Source organism: Leptodactylus fuscus, chromosome 1 (genome assembly GCF_031893055.1).
Source record: "Leptodactylus fuscus isolate aLepFus1 chromosome 1, aLepFus1.hap2, whole genome shotgun sequence".
Lineage (NCBI taxonomy): Eukaryota > Metazoa > Chordata > Amphibia > Anura > Leptodactylidae > Leptodactylus > Leptodactylus fuscus.
In genome coordinates, this window is record NC_134265.1 from 332438179 (window position 1) to 332465343 (window position 27165).

The 27165-nt window shown below is 45.5% G+C and overlaps 1 protein-coding gene across 1 annotated transcript in view; it reads right to left on the reverse strand.

Moving 5' to 3' along the window:
- Positions 1–15: 15 nt before the first annotated feature.
- Positions 16–27165, reverse strand: part of NSD2 (nuclear receptor binding SET domain protein 2) — a 45057-nt gene continuing 17907 nt past the window's right edge. Inside the window, exons 3-23 of the mRNA XM_075261111.1 lie at positions 26947–27100; positions 26139–26302; positions 25192–25638; positions 23143–23287; positions 20668–20745; positions 18579–18679; positions 16204–16279; positions 15044–15165; positions 14345–14440; positions 13005–13128; positions 11410–11610; positions 11152–11331; positions 10221–10377; positions 8914–9119; positions 6885–6988; positions 6535–6804; positions 6168–6284; positions 3743–3884; positions 3203–3309; positions 1969–2173; positions 16–559 (exon numbers count right to left, since the gene is read on the reverse strand). Of these exons, the coding sequence (XP_075117212.1) occupies positions 315–559; positions 1969–2173; positions 3203–3309; positions 3743–3884; positions 6168–6284; positions 6535–6804; positions 6885–6988; positions 8914–9119; positions 10221–10377; positions 11152–11331; positions 11410–11610; positions 13005–13128; positions 14345–14440; positions 15044–15165; positions 16204–16279; positions 18579–18679; positions 20668–20745; positions 23143–23287; positions 25192–25638; positions 26139–26302; positions 26947–27100 (3441 nt within the window). The 3' untranslated portion in view covers positions 16–314. The remainder of the gene's footprint in view (positions 560–1968; positions 2174–3202; positions 3310–3742; positions 3885–6167; positions 6285–6534; positions 6805–6884; positions 6989–8913; positions 9120–10220; positions 10378–11151; positions 11332–11409; positions 11611–13004; positions 13129–14344; positions 14441–15043; positions 15166–16203; positions 16280–18578; positions 18680–20667; positions 20746–23142; positions 23288–25191; positions 25639–26138; positions 26303–26946; positions 27101–27165) is intronic.

Below are 27165 nucleotides of genomic sequence, written 5' to 3' on the forward strand. Positions count from 1 at the left end.
ATCCCTTTAAGAATCTTGCAAGCGGCTCCAGCCGTAAACCAGCACACAAGCCTTTCCACGTGTAAGCTGCTAGCAGGGGTGTAATGGTAATGCTGTGTAAGTGTGGGTTTCCTGTAAAATGGGGAGTGAGCTACGGCAGGCACAGCTCGGTATCAGTGCAGGCGCAGCCTGGGCTGCAGGGGATGGCTCAGTGGGTATGTTTTGTCCTGAATCAATGTCTATCACAAAGCTGTACAGCACTGAATGGAAAAGGCTCTAGTTTTCCTCCTTATTCACACAGTCCTATTTACAATAGTGTTGCAGTCCGCTGGTTGTTATCTGCTCTTCTGGCTCTTTTTATACTTGGCTTTTGAGTGCTCTTTCGGTTTACATTCAGCAGCTTGTACTTCATTAAACTCGGCCGCGTCGTGGTCCAGACAGCAAAGCTTGCCCCCCGCCGTCCGTCTGAACAGTTTATCCTCGTGGTGACTTTTGCAAAAGGAATTTGGACACAGGCAGCAAAAGGTGACCGAACCCTTTCCACAGACATCGCAGTGATGCCACGGGCACTCCCACTTTCCTGTAAAGAAGGGAATTCATCAGCTCAGACCTTAGGGGTAAAGGAATTTCTCTCAGATTGACGACCCTAGTAAAAGATCGTGGGCTAGGACAGTGGGCTACGCGGGTTCTTCCCAGATAGCACACTGACCCATTCATTTCTATCAGACCACACACATGACCGTCTACTACACGAATCAGTGCAGGGGTCAACAGTCCAGCCCAAAACTCAGGACAGGCCCTATTCCTGTCCAGTTTTGCAGCCATGCTTCCGCAATCTCTATTACCATGTATGAATGAATGGGGCCACGGCAGCCCGGCAAGCACACAGATGACATCCATGTGGCGACTGTGTTGTTCAATCACGGACAGTGACCAACACACTGCCGTGTGAAATTAGGGGGCGTTCACACTACAGTCGGTGTCCGACAGGTAGTGTCCGCTCCTAGTGTCCGCTCAAAATCTGGCACAGACACTAGGAGCGGACACTAGCTGTGTCCGTGACACCTGTCATTCACTTGAATGGGCATCGGGTGCGTTCTTTTGCACTCCGTGCCTGTCCTTCCCTGTCCGAAAGTGAAGATGTCCGACTTCTCAAGCGGACAGAAGAACCCTGCATGTCGGGTTTTTCTGTCCGCTTGAGAAGTCGGACATCTTCACTTGCGGATAGGGAAGGAAGGGCACGGAGTGCAAAAGAACGCACCCGATGCCCATTCAAGTGAATGACAGGTGTCACGGACACAGCTAGTGTCCACTCCTAATGTCCGTGCCAGATTTTGAGCGGACACTAGGAGCGGACACTACCTGTCGGACACCGACGGAAGTGTGAACGCTCCCTTAGGCTAAGACTACACGGACACACCTGTATACGTGTAACCGGGCTGTGATTGAACATTGTGATGACATCCATATGCCTCCACATTCACTGCTCTCAGTGAACCCAGGCTGCAAAGCGGACAGATGTAGGACCTATCCTGAATTTTGTCCCAGGACCATGATAATACACAGGCGTGTGTAGGCGTCCATAGACATGAATGGGTCAGTGCACACAGAATATAGCATCTAAATATTAGATCGATGTGAGACCCTCAGCACCATGGCTGACCAGTTGTTAGGCCCCAATGCTCGCACAAGTGTGGAAAGACATTCACTGCTCACACTTGCAAAATTCTGTCTCGCCTATAGAGTCTTGGAGTGAAATTACGGTTTACCCATTCATTTTAATGCCAAACCACTATGAATTATGATGGCTTATTGCAAATATGAACACTGAATGGCGGGGGCGCCGCAAATCAGATCCCCCACCAATCTACTAACCTGAACATAGACCATTTTTTTATCTGGCTGGAAAACCCCTTTAACACTCACTTTAAGGTTATACTGAATATTTTGGGGTAGGGAAGTCGGGGGGGGGGCTAGGGGACAACTTACCAAACGGCCTTTTGTCAAGATCGAGACAATCGAGGTGATAAGTCTTTGTACATAACTTCTTGTCGCACAGTATGAGCTCGCCGCCGTCGTTGCAGCGGAAGCAGTAATCCTCAGACTCTTTCTTCCCTTCGCCTTTCGTCCTGCGCCTCTTTGCTTTCTTCTTGGCTTTCTTGGATTTTTCTTCATGTGATGATGCTGTTGAATTCTGGAGTATCAGAGAAATAATGTAATATTAAGGTTATATTACACATTACATAGAGCGGAGGTATGGCAGCTTATAGACCGCTGCGGCAGTATTTTTATAACCCTGGACAACTCCTTTAAGATGAATTAGAAGTATTGTTGCTGTTGGCTCTGCTATTCAAAGGCTTGTATGAAGGCTGAGCAGCGTCTTATTGTACATGCCATTATAGAGGAATTCTCATGTAGAAGTAATGGATGACCATAAGGCAGCAAAGTGTGTAATACAAGGACTGTGCATGTAATGCAGTGTGAAAAAATAAGATATAGTAAAATAAAATATTGTATACGCTCTTATATACACTGTACTTCACATACATTAATATTTGCTAGAATGACTGGAATGTCCTGTACACGTCCTTCTACTTACAACATACACTCAGATATACACTTCACTATATGTTAAAGGGGTTACGCCATTAAATCATATCCCCAGGGGTGGAGAGGTCCGCGCTCGGCTATCTCTGGTAGTCACATAGAGAACGATCAGGCATAAATGTGCATAAGCAATTTATTGGTTCATTCCATATGAAAGATGGGACCCAATTTATGGGGATTAGTGGGGGTCCTAGTAGTCAGTTCCTCACTGATATATGGACTCTCTCGGGAAAAGGTCATGCCTTGTTGGTGGCACAACCCCTTTCCAGGACTATCCTTTCTATAGGTTATCAATATGTGAGCAGAGGGGGTCCAACACCTGGGAGCCCCACAGATCAGCATTTGGATAAGCACTGTGGCCTCTCCCCTATATACCAAACACAGCACAGTACATGGTGTAGGAGATGTGCTTGGTAAAGCAGTTGAACCCCATTCCCTTGAATGAGGCTGAGCTGCTGTTGTACCATGTAACAGATGAAAGGGACATCATCAGCATGGGGACTTGTGAACACAGCGGCCGCTTTGGACAGATGAACGGCAGGGGTTTGGACAAATAACAAGTCATACATTGATGTACCATTAATATAGAAGTCCTGGAAACCCCCTTTAGACAAACCTTTGGCCTATCACCAAGGAATCCGCTACAATTGGGCGCACCGCATCGGCAGACTGTTTTCTCATTCCCAAGACAATCCAAGTTATAGTTGAAGGTTAGCTCCTCGCCTTTAAGATGAAGAAATAGAAGATCATTACATGTGGGAATACACAATCTACATACACCCTCAACAAAAAGCCCAAATGAGTTCCTTCAAAATACACTCCTTATTAAAGAGGCTTGTCACCATTTCCAGGAGGAATAACAGAGGAATGTGACACTGTAAAGGGGCTCCAAAAGTGTTATTGCAAGGAGAATGTAAGTTTGTATTAGGATATATCAGGAGAGAATAGATCCTCTTTCAAGGGGTTATGCGAGTGAGCAGCATGGCTCGCCAGTGCTGAGTCAGTATTGCTGATCTACAGGGGTCCTGAGTGTCAGACCCCCGCAGATATAATATTGACGGCCTATCCTAAGGGTAGGCCATCAATCATAGAACCATATAACCCCTTTAAGTCAAGGCATCTATCCCAGTGCTGTAATAAGAAACCCAACCATTACCTGCAGGTATGTCCCGCACAGCGAAGAGGCCGACACGCGTGTCCCCGTTTACAGTCCACTTCTGAGTCTCACAGTTTGGATGACAGCTGTGATTCATAAAGCGAGAAAAGTTGCCCTTAGGTCCTGCATCAATGATCCGGTCCTGCAAGGAGACAAATCTAGTGAGCCATACTCCCCGACACAAGTCTGCTTTCATTTCCAACGTACTTGGGCAACACTTTTTGTTTTATATTAATCATCCGAGCACTGCTGCCCCTTCCATCAGCTGGTTGTTGGTGGTACTGGCAGACAGATCTTAAGACAGGTTATCAATATCCCTGTGGTTTGCTGTACATCCATGACCCTGCCAGCGTCCATGTTAGTAGGAGGGACTAGATGGCGATCATCAGTAATGAAGGGCACCCTGGCAGACACAGTCACACCCCGGCTGCACCAAACAACTCATCTGTATACTGATAAAAGCAGATGCTAGTAGACATCCTTCATTCCTAGCACTGTGGAGGAGTGTAGGACTGATCACTGTAGTGTCTCTCAGACCTGCGGAGGACACTCCCAAAACAGTTCACAGATAATGTAGCTCAAAAACCTCAGCGCCTGATACCACAAACAGTACAGCGCAGAGGGTGCAGAGCCGGAGTGGTCATCCCGACATAAAAAAGCTGAATACAGTGTAAGGTTGGCTGGAACCCAAAACAGGTGAAAGGCTCAATTATTGCTCCGCTAAAGGGGTACTGCCATGAATATAACCCTATTTATATCTGTAGACAATTTTTGCAAATATATATGTAGTTAAAAATTTTATAGAATTTTAAAGACTTTCTCTAACCATCTTGGTGGTGACATCTGTTGTCTTAATTGGTTGCCGATGGATACAATTATTAATGCAGGAACTTTCTATGGTCTGGGACTTGATAGAATATTAGGCTCAGACTACACAGGATATAGTTGTAGTCTGTTACCATGCAAACAGAGGTGGTCTTTATAGGAGACACAAAATGTTTCAAAACTCTTAAGAATGAGGATCCACGTTGGGGAAACCCATCTTTTTTTTTTTCTAGATTATGCTAGGTTTTTTTGAGCCAAATCCAAGAACAGCTACAAAAGGAATGGGAAATCTATAGGAAGTTCTTATACATCTCCCTTCTGCTCAATCCACTCTTGGCTTTGGCTCAAAAAACTGCAGCAAAATCTGCATCCAAAAAAGTTGTGTTTCCGCAACGTGGGGCCTCGGCCTAAAAAGGGATTTTACAGCCGCAAATGGATTTTCCACACTGATGATATAGGATGATAAGTTATCAATCAGTATTTGCACTATGGCGATCCAACACCTAAGGGCGCCAGAAGTTACAGAAGCAGATGGCAGTGTGTGCAGGCTGGTCCTATTCAGGCAATTCCACACCAGCACAGCGATGTAGTGGTAGTAGTGTAGCTGCAGCGCTACCCCTATTACTTGAACAGGAACAGCATGCATTTGCTCCACTGTTGTAATTTCCAGCGACTCCCCCCCACACACACTTCCCTCTGAATAGGTCAGAAGTATGAATCCATTTGGGGCCGAACAACTCATTGGCTATCCTAATAGGGAACATAAGCACTCCTTTACATGCAACAGAATCATATAAGCCTGTTTTCACCTTGTACTTCACACTAATCAATCATTTTATGCAATATTCCTTTTCCTACGACTGGTTTTATTAGAATTTTTGCAGTATTTAATGGGAACCTATCATTGAGAATGAATGTGTTGTCCCTAACACGTCGGAATAGCCTTACGAAAGGCTATTTGTTTCCTACCTTTAGATGTCTTCTCCGCGCCGCTGTTCAGTAGAAATCCCGTTTTTTGTCGGTATGCAAATGAGTTCTCTCGCAGCACTAGGGGCGGGCCCCAGAGCTCAAACAGCACTGGGGGCGTCCCCAATGCTGCCAGAGAACTCTCCAGCACCGCCTCCATCTTGGTCAGGAACGTCGTCTTCCTGTGTCTTCTTCCGGCGGAGGCGGTGAAACTTGTAGGCCTCGGGCCTTGCCTACTGGCAAGTGGCCATTTTCTTGTGGCCTGTGGGCATGCGCAGACGGCTCTGCCCAAGGCCTACAAGTCTCACTGCCTCCGCCGGAAGAAGACACAGGAAGACGACGTTCCTGACGAAGATGAAGGCGGCGCTGGAGAGTTTTCTGGCAGCACTGGGGACGCCCCCAGTGCTGTGAGAGAACTCATTTGCATACCGGCGAAAATCGGTATTTCTATAGAACGGAGGCATGGAGAAAACATTTAAAGGTAGGAGACAAATAGCCTTTCTTAAGGCTATTCCTATGTGTTAGGGACAAAAAAAAAATTCATTCTCAATGATAGGATCCCTTTAATCTTTAGAACAGATTTTTTAAGAACCAGTGTATACAAGTCTAGCAGTGGCGTGGTTTACTTTGTTACCTTGTCAATGGTCAGCATGTAAAAGTGCATAATGTCGTTCTCCTGTGCGTGGCGAATTCTTGCCATACACTCTTCTTCATCTATAAGTTCTCCTATGTACTCATTCACAAACTCTCCCTGAAAATAAAAGACAAATGTATCAGTGTACAGGATTTATTCCATGCACGACTTATACCGAGGTCGCTCGGCAACTTTTGATATTGCACCGGCTTCTGCAAAGTCACACAAAACAGCTTGGTGACATCAAGGTTTCCCTACTGAGGAGGGGAGAGAGCTGCACGTGTCAGCGACGTGACTTTTCACAATAACATTGCACGACAAAGTCATAGTGGAGTGGAGTGTAATGTTGGACGATGCAGCAGTTTACCTTTTTGATGTCTCTAGTAGCGATGAGACCCCATCCTTTGCCCTCAGTTTTAATGATCTTGGTCTCCGGATACAGACGCTTGGTGAAGCTCTGGTTCTGGCATCTATTTCCAGCCGGGCACACTTGCGGGTGACATTCATACATGAGCATTCGGTTCAGACATTCGGAGTCGAGTCCACAGGGTTTGTCGCTTGTCGGCTTACAATTGCACTTGGGTATTTCGGATATATCAGCAGTGTAAACTTGAACTCTCCCGTAAGGTTTGTTCACCTATGGCCAAACAAGTTTCAGATGAATAAAGCCTTAGTATAGGATCCGATCATGTAAGTGAAAATCTCCAAAGTACCGACCTTTATGTGCTTATAAGGAGGTGGCTTTTTTTCATTTTCCTGAGTTTCTTTTGCTCTTCGTTGCGACTGAATCTCAATAAACCGCTCTTCAGCCTCTTGCAAAGCTAAAAGGGGGAAAGTTTGTGAGAAATGAATAAGTGGCTCGTCCCGAAAAGGTTATAAACAACGACAAACGCGAAGAACCGATAGCAATGTCAGAATAGTCTGGTGTTCTAGGTGAAGTGACTGTTTAAAGCAATTTTCTAGTCTTCTGCCAAAGCTTGAAGGAGTTTTCCCACTGTATACACATTGCCTATGGTGGATAGGTGATCACTTGTGGTCCGATTTCTGGGACGCTATTAGCCCTTGATTCTTAGGATCAATGGGAACCGCAGAGGTCATACCCCCAATGTTCATAAACGGACATCCTAATGACACTCATTTTATAATAAGAGAACAACCTTTAAGGCCGGTCTCACATGGCTATAAACGAAGAGGAATTTAAGGCAGACATCCGCCTCAGATTCGTCCTCATTTTCCGTCCCAGCGTTTTTCTGCGGTGGCTTTCCCTAGCTGATAGGGCTGGTCAGTAACGCGTCTTACACCGCAGACTCAGCCTTGGAACCTGAGACAAGATCAAGAAGGACACTGAAAATGGTGGAAGGAAACAAATCAGGCACAGATTTTGAGACCAAGCCAGTCTCAAAATCAGCTCCAGATTCTGCTGTGTGAACATACCCTAAACAGTCAGGAAAAATGAATACTGCGCCATCATAGGCTGATAAATGAGACACTGATCGGATGTGATTTACCTTCTTAGGAGATGTTCACACTACTGTTATACATCGGTAATAGGATGACAGCAATGGACAATGAAAGAAATAGAATGACAAAGGCAATGGGCTCCATTCCCATTCATTGCAAAGTAAAAAAACATGATGGAAGAAAGTGGTCATGCTTTTTTTTTTTTTTTTGCATTGCTTTAGAGCAGCGGTTCTCAACCTGGGGGTCGAATGACCAAAACACAGGGGTCGCCATATACCTCCCAACTGTCCCGGTCGGTATGTCCTGGTTTCAACTGATCGGCGCCCGGAGGACGCCGATGAGTTGAAAGCACAGGCGATTAAAGCAGGAGCTGACACAGCCAGCTCCTGCTTTAACGCTGTGCTGCGGCTTCTGTATGTGTAGCCGCGATGTGATGACGTCACATCGCAGCTACAACTATATGAGTGAGTGAGACTGAGCGGGCAGCGAGGGAGCGTTGGAAGGTGAGTGTAAGTGTTTTTTTTTTTGTTTTAAACATTAAGGTGGAACATAATGAAGGGGCAGATGAAGGGGGGACGGCATGACACTGGGGGCAGAGATGGAGGGACATGAAGTTCTAAGCAGAGATGGGGGAACAAGAAACTGGGGAACAGATGGGGACATGAAACTGGGGGAAGAGATGGGGGGACATGAAACTGGGGGCAGAGATGGAGGGACATGAAACTGGGGACAGAGATGGAGGGGGGATATGAAACTGGGGGCAGATGAAGGGGATATATGAAACTGGGGGAGAGATGGCGGGGGGATATATAATGTACGGGTGACTGTAGGAGGGTTATACTGTGTGGGAGTACATGAAAAATGAATGAGAATGGGCGGAGTCAACATAAAAGTGGGCAGATCTAAATTTGCCGCGCTTTAGCCACTGAGAAGCCGCGCTACTGTCTGCAGCAGCGCTATTCAGCTGGAACGCACGCCGTTATGGACGCGTGTTCCAAACTGAATGGGGTCACCGCAACATGAGGAACTGTATTGCGGGGTGACGGCATTAGAAAGGTTGAGATCCACTGCTTTAGAGTGAATGTAGATGAATGGGCTCTGTCTGCGTCTGTCACTATTGCTTTTATAGCCCATTGCCTCAGTCACAGCCATTAAAGTCCGTTGCCTTCATCCTAGGACATGTATGTGAACTTATCAGCAACATGAAGCAATTTATAAACTCACAAAGTTGGCGCACTTTGAACTATTTCTGTGCTGGCTTTAGAGCTTTTTTTTTTAAACTCACCATTTTTAAAGACTTTGCCAATGCTTTTAATACCATGATGTTTACTACCGCGATCGCCCTCCATATACGGAAATACTCGCGCATGGTGCGTCCAGTAATAGTCTTTGGAGCCGAAAAAGTAAACTGGGAACTCCCCAATTTCATGTTTCATCTTTTGGATATTTGGAGGGATGTTTTTTGGGTGACAAACTTCTGCGGGCCACCATCTAGGGGAAAGAACAAACATGCAATAAAGTACATATGGAAACTGATAGGAAAAAGGAAAATCATGCAACTTCAATGTATACCTAAATTTGGTGACCAGTAGTGTAGGGAAGTAATGTTATGACATGTAATATCTGCGCTGCAAGTTATTGACTGAGGAGCCATCTTCATAGTACAAAACATCGTCCTATGTGCTAGAACTAAAGTTTTTAGGACTGTAATGTCTGTGAAGCCAACTTACATTGCTCTGTCTAAAAGTTTCATATTCCTGTTTTCCATCTCTTCTATTCGGTTTTCATCTAGCTGGCAACATGCCGCTCACGGAAAAAAGTAAGCTAGCGGTCTACATAGGCCGCTATTGTGAGGGGGCGGATTCTGACATGGATTCAGCATCAAAATCTGCCCCCTCTTGCCACGTTTGAACGAGCCCTAAGGCTTCACGGACACACCTGTATACATGTAACCGGGCTGTGATTGAACATTGTGAGGATATCAGTTTGCCTCCATGCTCCACATTCACTGATCTCCGTGAGCCCAGGCTGCAAAACGGACAGATGTAGGTCTATGTAGACCGCTCTGCTCACAGAAAAAAAGCAGCGAGTTGCCCTTAATTCAGGCGGATTCCGTGGCTGATTCAGCCGTGACGTCCGCCTCGCGGCAGCACCCTCCGGTCTAGGCCCATTCATTTGGGCCTATTCTGGAGCGGGAAGCTGCGACTGTCAGAAGCAATTTTGGCCCTATTCTGAAGCGGCTTCCCACATCAGAAGCAAAATCCGCCATTCCGCGCCCTGTGTGAACGGGGCGTTAAAGGACGTGTCCTGAGATCTCAACTTCTGACTGTCTGTCTGCCAGCGCTCCCACCGATCAAGAGAAAAGGAGTCCTGTGTCCCCCACATTCAACTTTATGGCACTCCCGAAGAGGAGCGCAGCACTTGGCTACATACGGCAGTCCCATAGAGTTGAATGGAAGAGTAGTGAGCATACTTAGGACCTCCATTTTCATGACTGTGATGGTTGGGGTAGTTGATAAGTTTTACTCCTGGAACAATCCCTTTCACCTTGTTTTCTACACAAGCAGTGACATCTGATGAGCAGTCTCACACCTGTAGTTGCCAAGTTTCACCCAAATAATGTCCTGATATCGCGGCTTCTTCCCAGCTCTACAGTCATTGCAAAACCAGCTGCCGTCTGGCATTTCAATATTCAAGCAGTCAGGATGAAAAGCAGCAGGGCAGGACTCACAGCACAGCAGACTGCCACCTGCAGGCAAGGACAAAAAGACAGTATTACATGAGAAAGGCCTTTCATATTGTGAAGGATAGCTATATTGTAGAAATGTCTAAATCTCTGATGATCCCATTCAAATGAATGAAGCGATCCCTCCGTTCTCCTAATCATTGGGAGTCTGAGTGGTTGGACCCCGACTGATCAGCAAGTCATCCCCTATCCCATGGATAGGAGATAGCATGTTTTGTGGGAAACACCCTTTCATCTTGAGAATAAAGGGGCTTCAGCAATGACTCAGTGCTGCGCTCCCTCCACAGCCACTCACTTGGCAAAATGCAGCATCGATCCATTCATGTAAATGGAGCCGACTCTAGTACCCTGCATAGCCAGGTGGCTGGGAGATCAATAGTGAAGGAACTGCAATGCTAAATTACCGTGCTGTCGCAACCCCTTCATTGTTAGGATAAAGGGGCCTTACTGATCACAAAGTCATGGCATAGTCTAGCAATAAACCATCATTTTACAGCATAAATACACCCCTATAAGTTGAATAGCTGTTCCAAAATCAATCCAGACTTTGATAGAGTGACCAGTACGGACAAGGAGATGTCAGGTGACAATATCCAGGTGGCAGAAGGTGTAGGAGATGGCGGTAGTTTCACCTACCAGCAAAATAATGTTATGAACCTAAAATAATGTCACTATTGATAATAGCTGTTGCATTTTACTGGAGACCTGACTATAAAAGGATTTTCAGAAATTGTTAAAAATAAGAATAAAAATATTATTATTATTATACCGACATACCTTTGGAGCAGATAAAACACCAGCATACATTGACATGGGCATGGTGGCTTTTGCCCTTCTTGGCAACAAAGTGAGCAGAACAGATGATATTTGTAGGACTAAGCAATGTGCACCCGGCGGTAACACAAGAATCTCCACTGTGGTAAGCCACTGGGCAGCGGACACATCGCATCAATTTACCTACAGAACAAAGCAAAGCTTTACTCCAAATCCAGGAGCACAGACCCCGTGTAGTAAAGAGGAGGGCGATGTACTGACCTTTGATTATCCTGGCATTTGACTGGCTAGGAATAAGGCAGCTGGCACATCGATGGAGCGGGCAGCGAAACCCTTTTCCATCAAATGTCGCATTAGGATATTGCCGTACACAGGACTCGTGGTAAAACTTGCCACAATTTGATGCGCTGCAACGCTTCACGTCCGCATTCTTTTCCTTGCACACAAAACATGTATGAATCCCTACATGGGAAAAGGAAAACAGATGGTCTGTACAATATTTAGGTAGATGGTGATTTCCAGTTTTTGCCTGTTTGCCTTCTCCCAATAGGACATACTCCTGGCGCCATCTCTTCGCCAGGAAAGCAATGCCCAAGCACCCAGCCATCCACATAACATAAAAGAAAACTATTTAGATATTATTTCTCCATAGTCCAGGTCTGATGCTTTCTGTGGTATACAGAAGTCAACATGGGTGCTCTGACTGGTCTGCGACTGTGCAGCCCCATACACAGCAAGCTGCAAGACTGTGTGTGCTCTTACACCTTCCCATCAAAGCCAGGAGTAACTTTAAGTGAACCTGTCATGTTTATTTGCAAGAGAAAACCATACACCAGACCCAGTTTAGTGAAGCTAGTAAAGTACTCCTTGGCCTCACTGAGCCTAAGGTCCAGCGAAGCGTTCTTGTTTAAAGAGGACCTTTCATGGTCCGGGGCACAGGCAGTTCTATATACTGCTGGAAAGCCGACAGTGCGCTGAATTCCCGATCTGTGCCCCGGGTAAAGAGCTAGCGGTCCCGGTACCGTAGTTCTTTACAGTCAGAATGGCATTCCTGGCAGTCAGTCAGGTACGTCCTACTGCCTCGCGGCGCCTATCGCGCTGTACAGTGTGAGCGGGGAGGAACGCCCCCTCCCTCCTGATAATACTCGTCTATGGACGAGCTGTGTGAGCAGAGGGAGAAGGCGTTCCTCCCCGCTCACACTGTACAGCGAGATAGGCGCTGCTGTGGAGAAGGACGTACCTGACAGACTGTCAGGAACGCCCTTCTGACTGTAAAGCGCTACGGTACCGGGAACGAAAGCTCTTTACCCCGGGCACAGATGGGAAAGTCGACAGTGCGCTGAATTCAGCGCACTGTCGGCTTTCCAGCAGTATATAGAACTGCCTGTGCCCAATCTGATGAAAGGTCCTCTTCAAGATAAGAATGGCAGTGGTTACAGGAGCCGAGTTTTTTCTCATCATGGTCATGGACAAGATTACAAAAGGGTTATTTGGGATACTAAAACACAAGTCCATAAGGATCTGTGTGTGGTTTAGGAACCCAAATAGATCTAGAAGATTCCTTTTATGTATGTTTTAACGTATCGACACTTCAGTGGGGTCAGGCCATAGACTAGTCTTCGCTGCCTAGTTGAACCAATGAGCTGTGGACTTTCATGACCATGTTGTCCTGCCCCAGACCACTATGGTATGTAGGTTCCCTCTAGCGGCAGCCATAATGATAACTACGTAATTAAGGTCGCTAGCAATCTTTTTATGGTTTTACCATGAACCATGGTCAAGTCATGAAAACAACCACATGTCTACTTATAATCTCAGCCTTGAGTGTATTGATGGCTTTATCCTTGTCCCCCTACCTGATGTACATTCTTCACATTGAAAGGGACCATTTGGCCTTTCGGAGAGTCCAAGGCACGATAAATGGAAAGCCGAGCAGCACAGACCTTCACATAAGAGGAGATCGCCGGCCTTTTCACACAGCTAGGAAAGAAACAAAAACAGAAAAATGCAAACCTATACCACAAGAACAAAAACCCCCCAAAAAAACACAAACTGGACTAAAGGGAAAAGAAGGTACTGAAAAGGCAGAACTTGTTGCATATTCTTTATTACAACATAAGGATGATATATGGGGAAAATTTGGTGTGGGGCAGCCTGACCTGGCTATCCCATAGAATAGTTATCATGTGATACTATATTGGTAAGGCTGGAAACAACTGATCAGATAGGAAGTTCATCATGGTAAGACATCCCCTTTAAGTGTTTGGCTGGGTTTCTACTTTGACAAAACTAGAAATCATTGGTCTTAGTAGACTCCAAATTGTGATTGTCCAGCTGATGCAGAACTACTCCGGATATGCTGGGAGTTGTAGTTGTGCAACAAGCAGGTGACCATGTTGTAATGAAAACTGGGGAAAGTAATGAATCCTCAATACTTAAAGGGTTACGCTCATCTCGCTGCTGAGACAGGAATAACGGCTCCCATGTATATTACATTTTATGTGTGTTCATGCGGGTCAAACTCATTTTCACCTAATTCTCACCCTACAGGGAACAGTCCCATAGAGCAGGAGAGACAGCAAGGCGGGAAGGACATTCACCAGGAATCACCTACACCAGGAGTGTGGCGAGAGGGCTTTTGAGGCCTCCTGGCTTACGGGCCCGGTTGCAAGTGCGACTGCTGTGACCCCTATAGCTGTTTGTTTGGTCTTTGACCACTATAGAGTACTGGCTACCTTCCGGATGAAGGCAGAACAAAGTGAGTGAGGTCATGTGACGTGGCTTAAGGAGTCCTATGATTAAAGCAGCTCTAGGCTGTGGGCCAGAAAACACAAATCGCTGCTTTGTGTTTGACACCCGTGACTTATGCCCTATGCAAAGTTTGTTAAAAAGAGAGACCTTGCAGTTCTATTCATTGCTTGTTGCATGGACTTGTATGACGTTGTCTTGATATAAACTGCTGTAACCTTCTTAAAAGGCCGGTGAATCTGATGTTGAAGTTTGCTCATCTTTATATGACTGAGGCTTCAACAAATACCGATACAATGATACCATAAAATTGTTCACAATGGTGTAATATACTTTGTGCACCCGACCTTCATGGCTTAGGTGTCGTTGTATCCATTAGGTAACCTCTCAGATAGGGAATCCATTGGGGGACCAGAAGAAAAGGGTACCCCAAAACGTATAGACTTACCAGGCACACAAGTTCCTTCTTTCCCTTTTCAGACTTTTTGCACAGCAATGATTCATCGGCACTTTCAGAAGGCGACTCTGATCTTTCATCAGATACCTACAGAAGAAACAGGATTCACTTTAGAAACACTGGATCAAGGGTGTAAGCTTTATGGGAAGACTGGAGACCACTCATTGCATTCACACACATTCTGAAGATTTCCACAATCTTTTTTTTTTTTTTAACCCCTTATTCCCATGCTAAAAAGCGATAGCCATGATATATCCTATTGAGATGCCAGTTCAGTACCCCCGGTGTAATCCCCTAACCCTGCGTGCACAATGGGGTTTAAAGGTTTTTTTACTGTCTCACAAGGTAAAGGCAAATTTCTATGATATGCCAGGACTTTATGAATGGTTGGGATCTGACTTCTGGGATGCCCACTATTCCCTAAAATGTAAGAAATACAGAAGGGCGTAGAGTTGCATCTACTTACAAAGTAATGCTATATCCTAGCTATAGGACACATCATTATATACCCATTTAAAGTCCAAAATGAAGGCATTACAGATAACAATGACTTATGCAACCTTCACTTGTCCCTCTGGGAAATCTGGTTAAGAATCCTTGCAAAAAGTCAGACTGTACCATTTGCAAGGTCGTCTTCGTATACAACACGTTGTATACATCTATATACACACACAACATGAGAGTCCGTACCTCGTTCTCTATCATAGACACAGGAGAGGAACTCTTGCTCACAGCCAGCGTGACAGAGGACAAGTCAGAATTGCGGCTCCTCTTCTTCAGCGGCTTACAGGCATCAGAGAGGTTGTGCACTGCTGTAAAAAAACAAGGGCATTACTTACTAACCTCGTGAGATGCTCAGTAACATGGAGGATGCGGAATATCCTCTAGATAAAGCAACAACAAAAAATATATATCATTTTATGAATTATATTTTTAGGAGCCAGAGCTATGCCCGCATGTAATACTACTATGCAGAAAGTGGTTGGCACTCCGTATGATCAAGCAGGTGCTCGATGGTAGGATTCTGCTCCAACATTTATCTATTCCGGGAAACCGTGGTATTTGCAAATGATGCAAATAAAGAAGCGTTTATGTATCCGGCATAGGCCAGGTTATTGTCTCTTCACACGCTGGATAAACGCTTCTTTATTTGCTGAGGTTTCCCTGAATGGACACATGTAATACTACATTACCCCTGAAGAGGCAGCTGCAAGGGAAATGAGAGGCCGACAGTATCCACCCTTGGCAACGTCAGCTGTTTGCTGGCAGATTCGGGAGCTAGACCGGCACTACTGTATATTAAAAGGGGCTGCCCGTCATGAAACATCCCCTTTAAAGGGATATTCAGATCACAAGATGTGAGGACATATTGGTAGGATAGGACTTGGTGATTGCCAATGAAGTCCTCCGAGTATCTGGAGATCCGCTATGCAGTATACAGCACAGATTCACTAAAGTCAGTGGGTCAGATTGATAAAGACTGGAGTTTTCGATGCCAGTTTTCATATCTCCTGCCTCAACGGAGTACGCACTTTATTGATGGGGATGCAAAGGGGACCCTATGCCGGGACGTGCCCCTGCACTGAAATGTATGCCAGCAGTTACAACTGGCGTAAATGATCAGAAATGTGCTGGGAATATCCCTTTAACTGTAAATTGCTGTTAAAAACTGGAGTTTGTATTGTCAAGGCTCCTTCCCTATTGGTGTGGGTTTCCTCCGGGTACTCCAGTTTCCAGACCTATGGATAGGGAATGTGGAATGTAAGGTCTATAACGGGACCGTGACGGGTGACCACATCGGAATAGGTTGGCGCTATATAAGCAGAATAAATGAATGTAAGACATGTTACCTGTCTGGGGCTTAACAGGGGCGCTTTCTCGGCCTCTGCAGTGCTTGGAGGACTTTTCATTACTGACTTCCACTTGCTAGAAGTGAGGAAGAAAAAAAAGAAAAGATAAAATCAACAAAAGGAAAAATCTCAGAAATTGCGCATTTCTCTGAAGCAGACAGTTCCCGAGAGATTACTCCTCATCGGCCAGCGAGTGTATTACGGTATCATTAAAACGTACGTGAACTGAATACACACAGGAGGTTTATTACATGTAAATGAGAGGCGAAGGAGGGCAATATAGGAATATACTCAGAGTATACAGAAGACCTGGCCTTGGCTGCCATCTAGTGGAAAGCCTGCAGGAGAGCAGCCCCTCGCAGAAAGCTACGCATGCCATGAGAAAACAGGAAGTGATATGACGCACTACGTCTGCAGCATCATGTACAGACAAAAAAAATATGGCAGAACTGGACTCGGGTGTCGGGAGCCGATCGATCGTCTCATTCATGCTTCATTACTGCAGAGGGGGAAAAAAAATATATCATAGAGAATATATAAAAAGGGAACACAGCCCACACGTGATAGAACAGCAAAACCTAGTGAAGGCAGCTGTAATACCAGGCACGGTCCATGATTAGTGGAGGCGCCGTTTATCAGGAGTATTTTTTCCAAAAACAATAACAAAATTAGAACCCTTTAGGCTGAAGTCGCACATGGCGGAAATGCTGATCATTATTATTATATTTTATTTTCCAAGAGGGGATTTAGAGAAAGGGACAAGCACAAGTCCTTCCTATATATTTCCCACAGTTTTGGCTTTGGCTCAAAAAACACATCTTTTCCGCAGCCTTAAGAAGTCTCCTAGAAGACGCACATCTGGAGAGGATTATAGGTCCCGGACAGATGTGCATTAAACTTAGTCAGCCGTGTACCTTCTATCGGTCAGGGAGACAGCTTTTATTTTAGTGTCTGGAAACATTTAACAAAACCGATGCAGGAAGCCGCCACCAAGCATATGGCAGAGAGTGGCATCAGCCATTGGCATCCCATTGCACCACTCTTGATAAGAGTTTCCCCGTGTGCCCACTATGCACGTCATATACTCCTTACAGTGGCACCGTGGGCTTCAGGGGATTGATCAGTCTAGGGAAAAGCTCTACAAGGAATCGTCATCAGTGTCTTTCAGCCTTTGTATTTTGTCAATGCCCCGGTCAGTGCCATGGCTGTATGACCAGGACAGGAGGTGTGCTGCATGCTATGTATGTGCATCCATTTAAAGGGCATGTCCACTTTTGCAAATACACCAGATAAAAAAAAAAAAAAAAAAAAAAAAATTATATATATATATATATATATATATATATATATATATATATATATATATATACACACACACACACACACACACAGTATATCATTCTCCCATCATGCAGCTCCATATCAAGAGCCAGCAATCCCTGTATAGTCTTATCCTGCAGTCTCCCTTCCTTCTATATGTATCCCAGCGAGGTGGAGGAAAGACATGACTGCAATATAAGACTGGTCTGCTGCGTCTACAATTTGTATAAGTCAAATGATGTCACCTTGTAAACATAGCTGCACCCCAGCGGGCCACGAATTGTGTCTGGTATTGCAAACACTGCTTTCTCTTCCTTCACTGGAGCCGAGCTGCAATACCACTCACAACCAGTGGGCCAATGTGGCGCTATGTTTTGGAAGAAATTGGCCATGTACAACCCCTTTAATGCCTTTCTCTGCCCATATACATTGATCATTTACAAACGTTTGTGACATGTCCATCCATAGAGCAGAATCTGGGAAAGAAATGGGTCTGTGTCAGGAGCAAGAATACAAGTTAGAAACTTATGTACAGGGACAATTCACATTTCTATTTGTTTATTTCCATCATATTTTGCCCTCCGTTTACATTCAAAGCTTAGCAGAATTCCTTGTATTTCTGGTTAGGAGTGCAGTGGATTGTGGGAGCTTACAGGAGAAAGCCAAGTAGGTGACATGATGCTCGCAGCTGCTTTGGATGCAAATAGAGAAGAGATCCGATTCTATGACAATGTGACATGTAGCTAGTAATGCCTGGAGAGTGTACACGTGTATGTGTGTGTATATGTGTGTGTGACCTGCGGCCAATCAGTCTTTCATCAGGGTAAGCCCTGTACACTGACACGGTTTGCATTAAGCAAATTTCAAAGGTCGCCCTTATGTGTTGAATGCAGCGCGCCTGTGTACACTGAGCCAATGGAGAAGTTGTTCTGTACGACCATCATGTTCACATTTACTACAGAGTTGTCTATGTTCAGGCTTCCTCTGCTGCAGGGTTAGATCTAGGCCTCGGCTACTTGGTTAGTAGAAGACTACGACACATGGAAAGACGTTACCTTTTGCGTTTGGGTCCTGAGCCTCTTCCTAGGAGCCGCTTCCTCATCGGGGTCTTTGCCATCTGCCTCTATGTGGTTTCGTGTATTTCCATGCAATCTACCTTTAGGGGGAGGTTGTGAAACGTGTATGAAAAAACCCAGGAATAAGATCGCTCGCCTCTCCAGCCCTTATATAACATTTCGGTTCACATTTCTATTGCATTAGGCCATATTATAAGAGACAGCAGCACATGTGGGTGCAGATGAGGGCAAAGCAGTCCCAGTGGTCAGATCCAAGCTTAGTGAGGACCCGTCACCCTCCTGACATCTTACTGAATACTTTCATCCATTATGTATTGTGCTGTTCCTCTGTTATGCCTCCTGGAAATTTTATTTATGAATGAATTGACAACTGGGTGTTGAGCTGACGGTCTCCTATTGGCACGGCCCTTTGACCAGGGGACTGGTAACACCTAATTGTCAATTTATCTGTAAATTTGTAAGATGAATAACAGAGGAACGGGGAGATGCTCCAGAATTGTTATCTTGTGGAGAATGCAAGCGATCTGTCAAGAGCGGTGACTGGTTCTCTCTTTTTTTTTTTTTTTTTTAAGAGTCCCTCCTTCCCAAATTGATAAGAAATGCCAACAATGTATGATCCAATGGGGTCAAACTACTGGGCCCCCACCAAATGTCGGTGACGTGGTTCTTTGGTTACTGGTGGTTGTGCTTGACTTTACTAGGGAGGAACCAGGGCTGCCCATAGAGTATAACCTGCAGCTGTAGGGGCACAAGGCAACGTAGCCCCAACATCAATGGGATTACCTGGATCATACATTAAATGGCGTACTCTATCAATGTGCCATAAATGTAAAGGAAAGGCATTTAACACGTAAAGGAAAAACCACAGCATTCTGAATTTAAGAAACCAAAAATCCTAAGGCTCTGTATTCTGTATGGTGCCATATACGGAGTAGGACACATTACGCCCTAGAAAATACTTTAATGCAATAAGTGATGTTACATGGCACCATGAAATCGGAGGTGTATGGAGGGTATGGTACAGCCTTAGCAATGTATAAAGGTGCGGTTTTACTCCACATGGGCAAATACAGTCCTGACCATATATTGCCTGCATTGTATCTAGTGCAAAGATCCAGCCCCCCTGCATTGTAGGCCTCTATGGAGTCTGGACTCCGTGGATCTACAGTCCTATCCTATATCATAGTCCGCTACGATGCAGGGCGTCCGATTCAGTCCAGGTAAAGGCAGACAAAATACGGCGCCCATTTCCCTGCCCACGTCCTGGAATTCCATCCAGTGCTGTGGTTTTTCCTTATTTTTCTCGGATTTCCCCGCTATATCTGTAGCAAGTCGTGACGCTTGCCGGTATGTATGTGTAGTGCGCACAAAGACAGGACTTAACCAACGCCAAGTAAAAGGTCAATTGTTTTATTTATTGCTGGCTAATGTCACCCATTTACCTTAAGAAACTGAAAGCATAGGATGCACAGCATATAAATAATCACAGTTTTCCTTCCATCGTCACTGTGTTAGCATGACTCGGTAACATGCGACTCGGATAATACACCGGAAGTGGGTGCCCCGCACACAAGAAATGAGAATGAGAAGGAACTTGGTATCTCTGACACGGCTAGCAAGTTGCAACACCACTATAGTTACTCCATGTAGAAAAACAGATGAAATGACTTGTTTATTAGGATGAAGGAGGATTACCATTAATATTAGGAGGACCACTGTGCCGATACAATGTGTGACTGCACAACGAAGTGGGAGGGGGATGGGGGGGGGGGGGGGTCAGAACCACAATAAAAAGATATTTACAAGCAGTCTCTTCATAAGGAAGCCGTAGGACAGTAAGGAGCGCGCCAAGAGTCTGCAGCAGCTCCTGGACAGGACACAAGGGGCCGAGTCTAAGTTGGCAGGAGAGATATATATATATATATATTGATATAAACGCTGCATGACAAAGCGGGGTTAACCAAACTCAGCAAAAAGATTACATGCAGTTGTGGGTTTTTGCTTCGTTAATAAAAAGATAAAATTCTGGAGCGAATATCAGAAATGAGCGAACGTGAATTTCAATTACTTCTTGATCTTGATCTCCTCTCTGGCAGCTCTTGGTATACATTGCGCTTGGCTTCCCCTGCGATCTTCGGAGTTGTACCTTGAAGGATACAGAAGGGTTTTGTTTTTTTGGATTGTTTCCCCCGTCTAACCGGTAGCCAATTTTTCCATAAGACAACGCAGTGCTCCAGTGATGGGAGTGGAGGAGGCCTAGGCTAAGGGGGGGCTGGAGTGACGGGGCCATCGGTAAGGCCGGTGTATGATGCTTGGGTCTTGTCTGACCATTAGCGCCACCTTTAAGTGTCTACCCTGTAAGTCAGAGGGACGGTTTCTTCCTTCAGAAGGAGAGCTATTCTGCATACTCTGCCTGGACTAGAATATGGGCACTACAGTCGCATTTCAGATTAGGGTTTCCCTATAGCAGCATTTTATAGCCTAAACTCACAGACTCGCTGCTTGACCTCTGACTGCAATACGCAGAGGTAAAGCTTACGCGAGGACAGCCATCGTATATAGAACACTAAATGGGGTCTGCCATAAAGAACTGATCTGCTGCACACATGTGAAGTCTAGGGGGGGGGTCACCTCATAGATTTGTATGGCCTATGGAGGGGTCTGTAGTGGGTAAACCCTGTAAGTGTTCATACACGTAAACTTTGTCCTATTCAGCAGCTTCTGTTCCAGAATTGTATACTGTAGTTGCACGTCTGGGGGGGGGTTTCCATTGTTTCATCAGAAATGTATATTCGTCTAAGGATGAAAAGTTTTTGGACAATCCCTGCAAGTCACAAAAGAACCTTAAAGGGGTTGTGCCGAGATATGAGGTTATGCCGCGAGCCTTGGACTCGGCTATCAGTGGTGTTGCCCAATAGATGCAGGTCCTGATATCGCATAATTGGGAATTTAGAAACGGTGTCTTCTAACCCGGACGACCACTTTAACAAAGCTGGGTCCCTCCTTTGTCAGAATTTGCAAGTTATTTTGGAAACTACTAGGACTGGAGTTCAATAGCGAACGATATCCCACTCCCCTCTTACCGCAGCAGTGCCATACATCTACATGGGCAATGTATGAGACACGGAAGTGACTGGGGCTGAACTGCAATACCACAAACAACCTGTGAACAGGCGTGGTGCCATAAACATGGACATTCCCTTTAAAGAGGACATGTCTATTTTAGTAAAACCTTTCCTTAGGAAATAATTTTGAAGCATTTTTTTGTCAGAACTCTATACTGTGCTGTTCCTCCTGGAGTCAGTATGGATATAGAGCACCCAAATTTGTTATATATTTCCAGGCATAACAACAGAGGAACTGCACCGAGTTATGTTCTAGGGCCGTGATGGCGAACCTATGGCACGGGTGCCGGAGGTGGCACTCAGAGCCCTCTCTTTGGGCACCCATCTGTGGAACAGATTATACTGTGTGGGGGCCACCGTGGAGAAAATTGTACTGTGTGGGGGCCACTATGGAGTAGATTGTACTATGTGGGGGTCACTGTGAAGCAGATTGGACTGTGTGGGGGTCACAGTGGAGCAGATTGTACTATGTGGGGGTCACAGTGGAGCAGATTGGACTGTGTGGGGGTCACGGTGAAGCAGATTGGACTGTGTGGGGGTCACAGTGGAGCAGAAAGCTCTATAAAGCCCCATTTGTGTGACCATATTTTGCAGCTCTGTAATTTGTGTGCAATTGTGGATCCGCACATTATTAAGGTGAAATTCTCGTGTTGGCACTTTGTGATAAATTATTGGGTTTTGGGTTGCAGTTTGGGCACTCGGTTTCTAAAAGGTTCGCCATCACTTTTCTAGGGAATGTAGGTTGATTCTTTTTATCCACAGACAAATATACATTTTCACATAAAACCACCCCTTTAATAAATGTATTCTGAAAAGCCATTGCACTTCACCTTTAAATAAAGAGCTGGTGTACACCGAACATAAGCAGCGATTGCAGCGGACAGAAGCGATAGAACAGTAGGGGGGGTATGTAGCTGCAGATACTGGGTGTACACATTATATCGACACTATTATTGCATCAATGCAGAACGTATGGGGGGGGGTCTATTCACAGGTTGCGGTTTTTGGAAAACTGCGGCAAAAACTGCAACGTGCGTGAATGAGCCCTTAGTAAAAAAAAAAAAAAAAAAAAAAAAAATTATGAGGAATTGACTAGCGACAACACTCTGCATTCAATATGCTGTCAGACTGATCGCTAGTGGGGAGACGCTTCCAACATGGCGGTCAAACGTAAACCAGGTAAGCTGGCGGTTTTTTCATTTTTCTTTTTTTTTTTTTTTATCATTGCTACAAAATAGACTCTCTACATCTGTGTTATACGTAAAACATAGGAGGATATGTAACTGCGTCTACGTGTAACATACAAAACAATGGGCTAGATATATAGTAAAAGGGATTAGTAGAAAGGTTTGCTCCCATTTAAAAGCATCATGAAAGCTATTTATACGCTTTAGAGTACAGTGCAGTATCAGGTTTACCAGAGTCTTCTTCAGATTTGGGCGAGGTGATTATGGCAAACTTTGTATTATAGCGGGCTTTTTGTTTATCGCTGAGCATGTTCCATTGCGACTCGAGTAACTCTTCGATCTCTTCGCTGGAAGCGTCGGGATGTTCGCTTATTACCTATGGGGAGAGAAAAGCGTGAACGGTCTCACAGGGACAACAATGCTTCAATACGCGCTATAACGAAGCTTTCAGACAACTTTTGATTTGTCTGGCAGTATGTGTGTCAGTAAAGAGGGCCTTTCATGTCCTCCTGCACATGCGGTTATATAAATCGCTAGAAAGCCGAATTCAACACACTGTCTGCTCTCCCGTTATGTGCCCCGGGGCTGCAGATATCGGTGCTGTTAGTTTCGGCACAGTTTCGGCCTACTGTCAGAAGTGCATTCCTGACAGTCTAGCTGGGCTTCGATAGACTTGTAATGGGGGTGGGGGGACAGAGTGTTCCTCAAGACTCAGCGTCATCACTGGGTGCCAAGGAACGGCCGCTCTGACAGTACAGGGCTATGGACAAGTACGATCAGATGGGTCGGTGTTCCTCACAGGCCAGCTAGACTGTCAGGAATGCCTTACGGACGTTGGGCAGAGATCGATGCCGAAACTAACGGCACCGATATTTCCAGCCCTAGGGCACATAACTGATTTCTGCGCACTGTCTGCTTTCTAGCGGTATATCGAACTGCATTTTTAATACATTTTGTCATATACTTTCTGAACACATTTTGCCTCTTATCTGTGAAATCCTGCATCTCATTCTTCCCTTTGCTTCTGTATTGAGAGCGGTTTCTGCCTCTCACTCAGTAAGTAACTTCCCCTCTCTGCATTTTACACAGCCCCATACGCGGCTACTAAGTGAGAGGCAATACAGGACCCTGGGCTGAGGTCACCAGTGAGGTCACATCTGTGCAAGGGGACCACTGCAGCCAATAACAGACCTCAGCGGTGACATCATAGACAGTACACGAAAAGGTCACCGTAGACTGGTGACTGCTACAGCCGAACAGCAGGGGGAGCCGTACACAAAGGCCTGCCACCGCTGGAGAGAGGAGTGTGTTTGTTATGTTTATTGGCCCACTAGCAGCGGTGTAAAATAATAAAAGAGATGTCTCAGAACTCCCCTTTAGGCTAAAGCATCTGCACGTTGCTGAAACGCAGATTTTTTTATGGTGCAAAATTTGTTTCGTTTTGAGCCAAAGCTAAAAACATATATAAAAGGAATGGGAACTATGTAGGCAGTTGTTATACTTCTCCTAACTTCTCATTCCACTCCTAACTGTGGCCTAAAAAAAAACAAAAAAAAAAAAACCGCTACAAATTCTGCCCCCAAAAAAGCTAAGTTTCAGCAACATGGGGCCTCAGCCTTAAACTGGTTAAACACAGGCATTTCTCATTACGATTACCAATATATAATCCCTCAAATCCAGTTAGAGCTGGCATTGCCAGTTTCTAGAGGATTATGCCATTTATGACGTGTGCTCAACTCTACATTGGCGAGATCTTTACATCCTCTGCACTTCCAGCTCTGACCACCAGGAAGAGGAATCTGGAGGATTGTGTCATGTCAGACAAATACAGGCTCCTCTTTACAGCAGTAAGAATCAGACTAACATGGCTGTGCACCATGTTCCATAGTCAGACTATAGACCACCTTAAAAAGTCCAAGTCAAGGATTTCCCGTGTAGCAAGCAGCACATGGCGCGCCTACAGACCATCGTGTTCCCATACAAGTTTGATGTACATAGCATTGATGTGTGAATGTGATCTTACATTAATGTGTTTCAGTGTCGCTCTGCAGAGTTTAGCTACTTTAGGCACTCCAACTGTTCTGATTCTACAACCCCCAATATGCTCCATTCACTTCTGTAGGAGGAGAGCATGCTGGGAGATGAGGATGGACAATAGCTGGAGTGCTGAGGGTATACCAGATCCTAGGACTACTGTATTAAGATGCTGGGCCCCTCTAGGTCATGAAGTGCACCTCTGTAAGACATCTGTAACTAATAGGCAAAATGTGGATGACCAACCTCATCTTTGTGCTTCTGACAAAATACCAGGAACTGGTTCACGGCATCTCCCTTTCGGCCTCTCGCGCTGTGCCCTCCAGACTTCCGTTTCTGGGTCGGTGACGTCATGCCACCTTTCGGCTCTGAGCTTGCAGTAGTGGTTTTCCAATCGGGGTCAGTGTCTTGACAGCTAGAAGATGATTGCCTGGAGACCCTCCTCCTCTTGCTGGGCACTTCATCATCTTTCTTGGGGCTCTCGGGCGGCTCATCCTCTTCATCTTCCTCATAGGGCTCCACAGGGATATCTGCTTCCCCACCTACTTTAGGATTAAGATGGGGACGGTCCTTGATGTATATGAACGTAAATTTATCCTTCCTCTCCTCTCTGGACATGGATATGGCTTCTTTAGCTTGTTCGATACCAATGTCCCATTGGGTTTTAAGTTTACCAGTTATGGGTTTTAGAATCTGCACAGAGAAAAATAAAATAGGCATTAAAGGATTTTTTTTGGGGGGGAGGGGGATTTAGATATTGATAATCTGTGGGGAGAGCCTATCTGAAGGATAGGTTCGCTGATATCAGAAGCCCCAGCCTCCAGAGCTGCATGGTGGACAGAGCTGTAAGCAGTCAGCTCCTTACACTGTGTAGTGCCAGGTTACTGCAGCTCAGCTCCCATTCACACCGCGTGAAATGAAGCGGAATTCGAGACAGACAAGCGCCTCAGATTCCTCTTCTCAAGTCACAGACTGCAGCTATATCAGCCATGGTAAGATTGAGCAGGACACTTACGTTTTTCCATGTCCTGCTGCAATATCTGCCTTCAAAAACAATGGATGAGCAAATCTGAGCACAATCTGCCGCTGGTTTGGGGGAGTGGGGGTCAAATCCACCCCCAAATCAGCGTCTAATTCCTACAAGTGAACACCTCCTAGTAGCGGCAGTAATCGGCTCGTGCAGAGGTACGTACCTTGAGTTTTTCAGCTTTGGGCGCTTGTTTTGCGCTCTCCTGGCACAGGTGATCATACTCGTGTTCTCCCTTGAAGGGCACTAAACTCTTCTCAAATATCCAAGCTCTTTCAGGTGCATTGCCAAAAAACTGCACATGGTATTGGCGGATGCTCTTTTTTTGCCCTAAAAGACAACAAAATATGCAAAATTGACATACAAGTCATTGTGGGACATACAAGACACAGCTGTGAGTTTTTGTCTACACTTAGAACAGAATTAGTGGGAAGAAAGACTCCCATAAAAGGTTTCAACTTGCAGATTTGTGGGGGTCTATGTGGCTCAGGCCTTCATGAATCAGGAAAGGGAGTGGAATTCTGTCACCAATTCCGAATTGAGTGGTGGTCAGGAAACCCGCACATGGTTTATTCATTTTAATGGTAGAACCGGAGATCAATGAAGAACAGTGCTCAGCTATTCCCAATGGCAAGGACCGTGTGCAGCGGTGCCCACACCATCCAACCATTTGAATGGGTCACAAACAGTTCATGTTCTCCTGTTTGGTGGGGGCCCCCGAGTCACCTGCACCTCATCCCCTATCCTGTTCCCCTAAATGTCACCTGGGGAGTAGATAACAGTGTGCACGGCATACACAGATTAGGAGGACGGCCACATTATCTCCCCAGAAGTGAAAAACATGCCTCTATAGCGCCACCAACAGGGAAATCTGGTCTCCCCACTTTTCTTAGCAGGGAGGTGGCAACCTATAAGAGATACCGGCAGATACAGTCACAATCTGTTATAGTATATCAGTGCCACATGCAATGTACCTTTTATCTTGGTGTGGCTGTGCAGAACAGGGTCGGAGGTCACCATACACGGCCACCATGGATATCCGGACACTTTGGACCACACTAGATCTCCAACTGAGAATTTTGTTTCTTCGTGTGCTTGGAGGTCGGAGGTGTCTAAATCTGAAGCCGCCTATGGGAAGAAAACAAAATCTGTATAGTCAAAGATCCCAGATTATGTGAAACATTTAGCACATC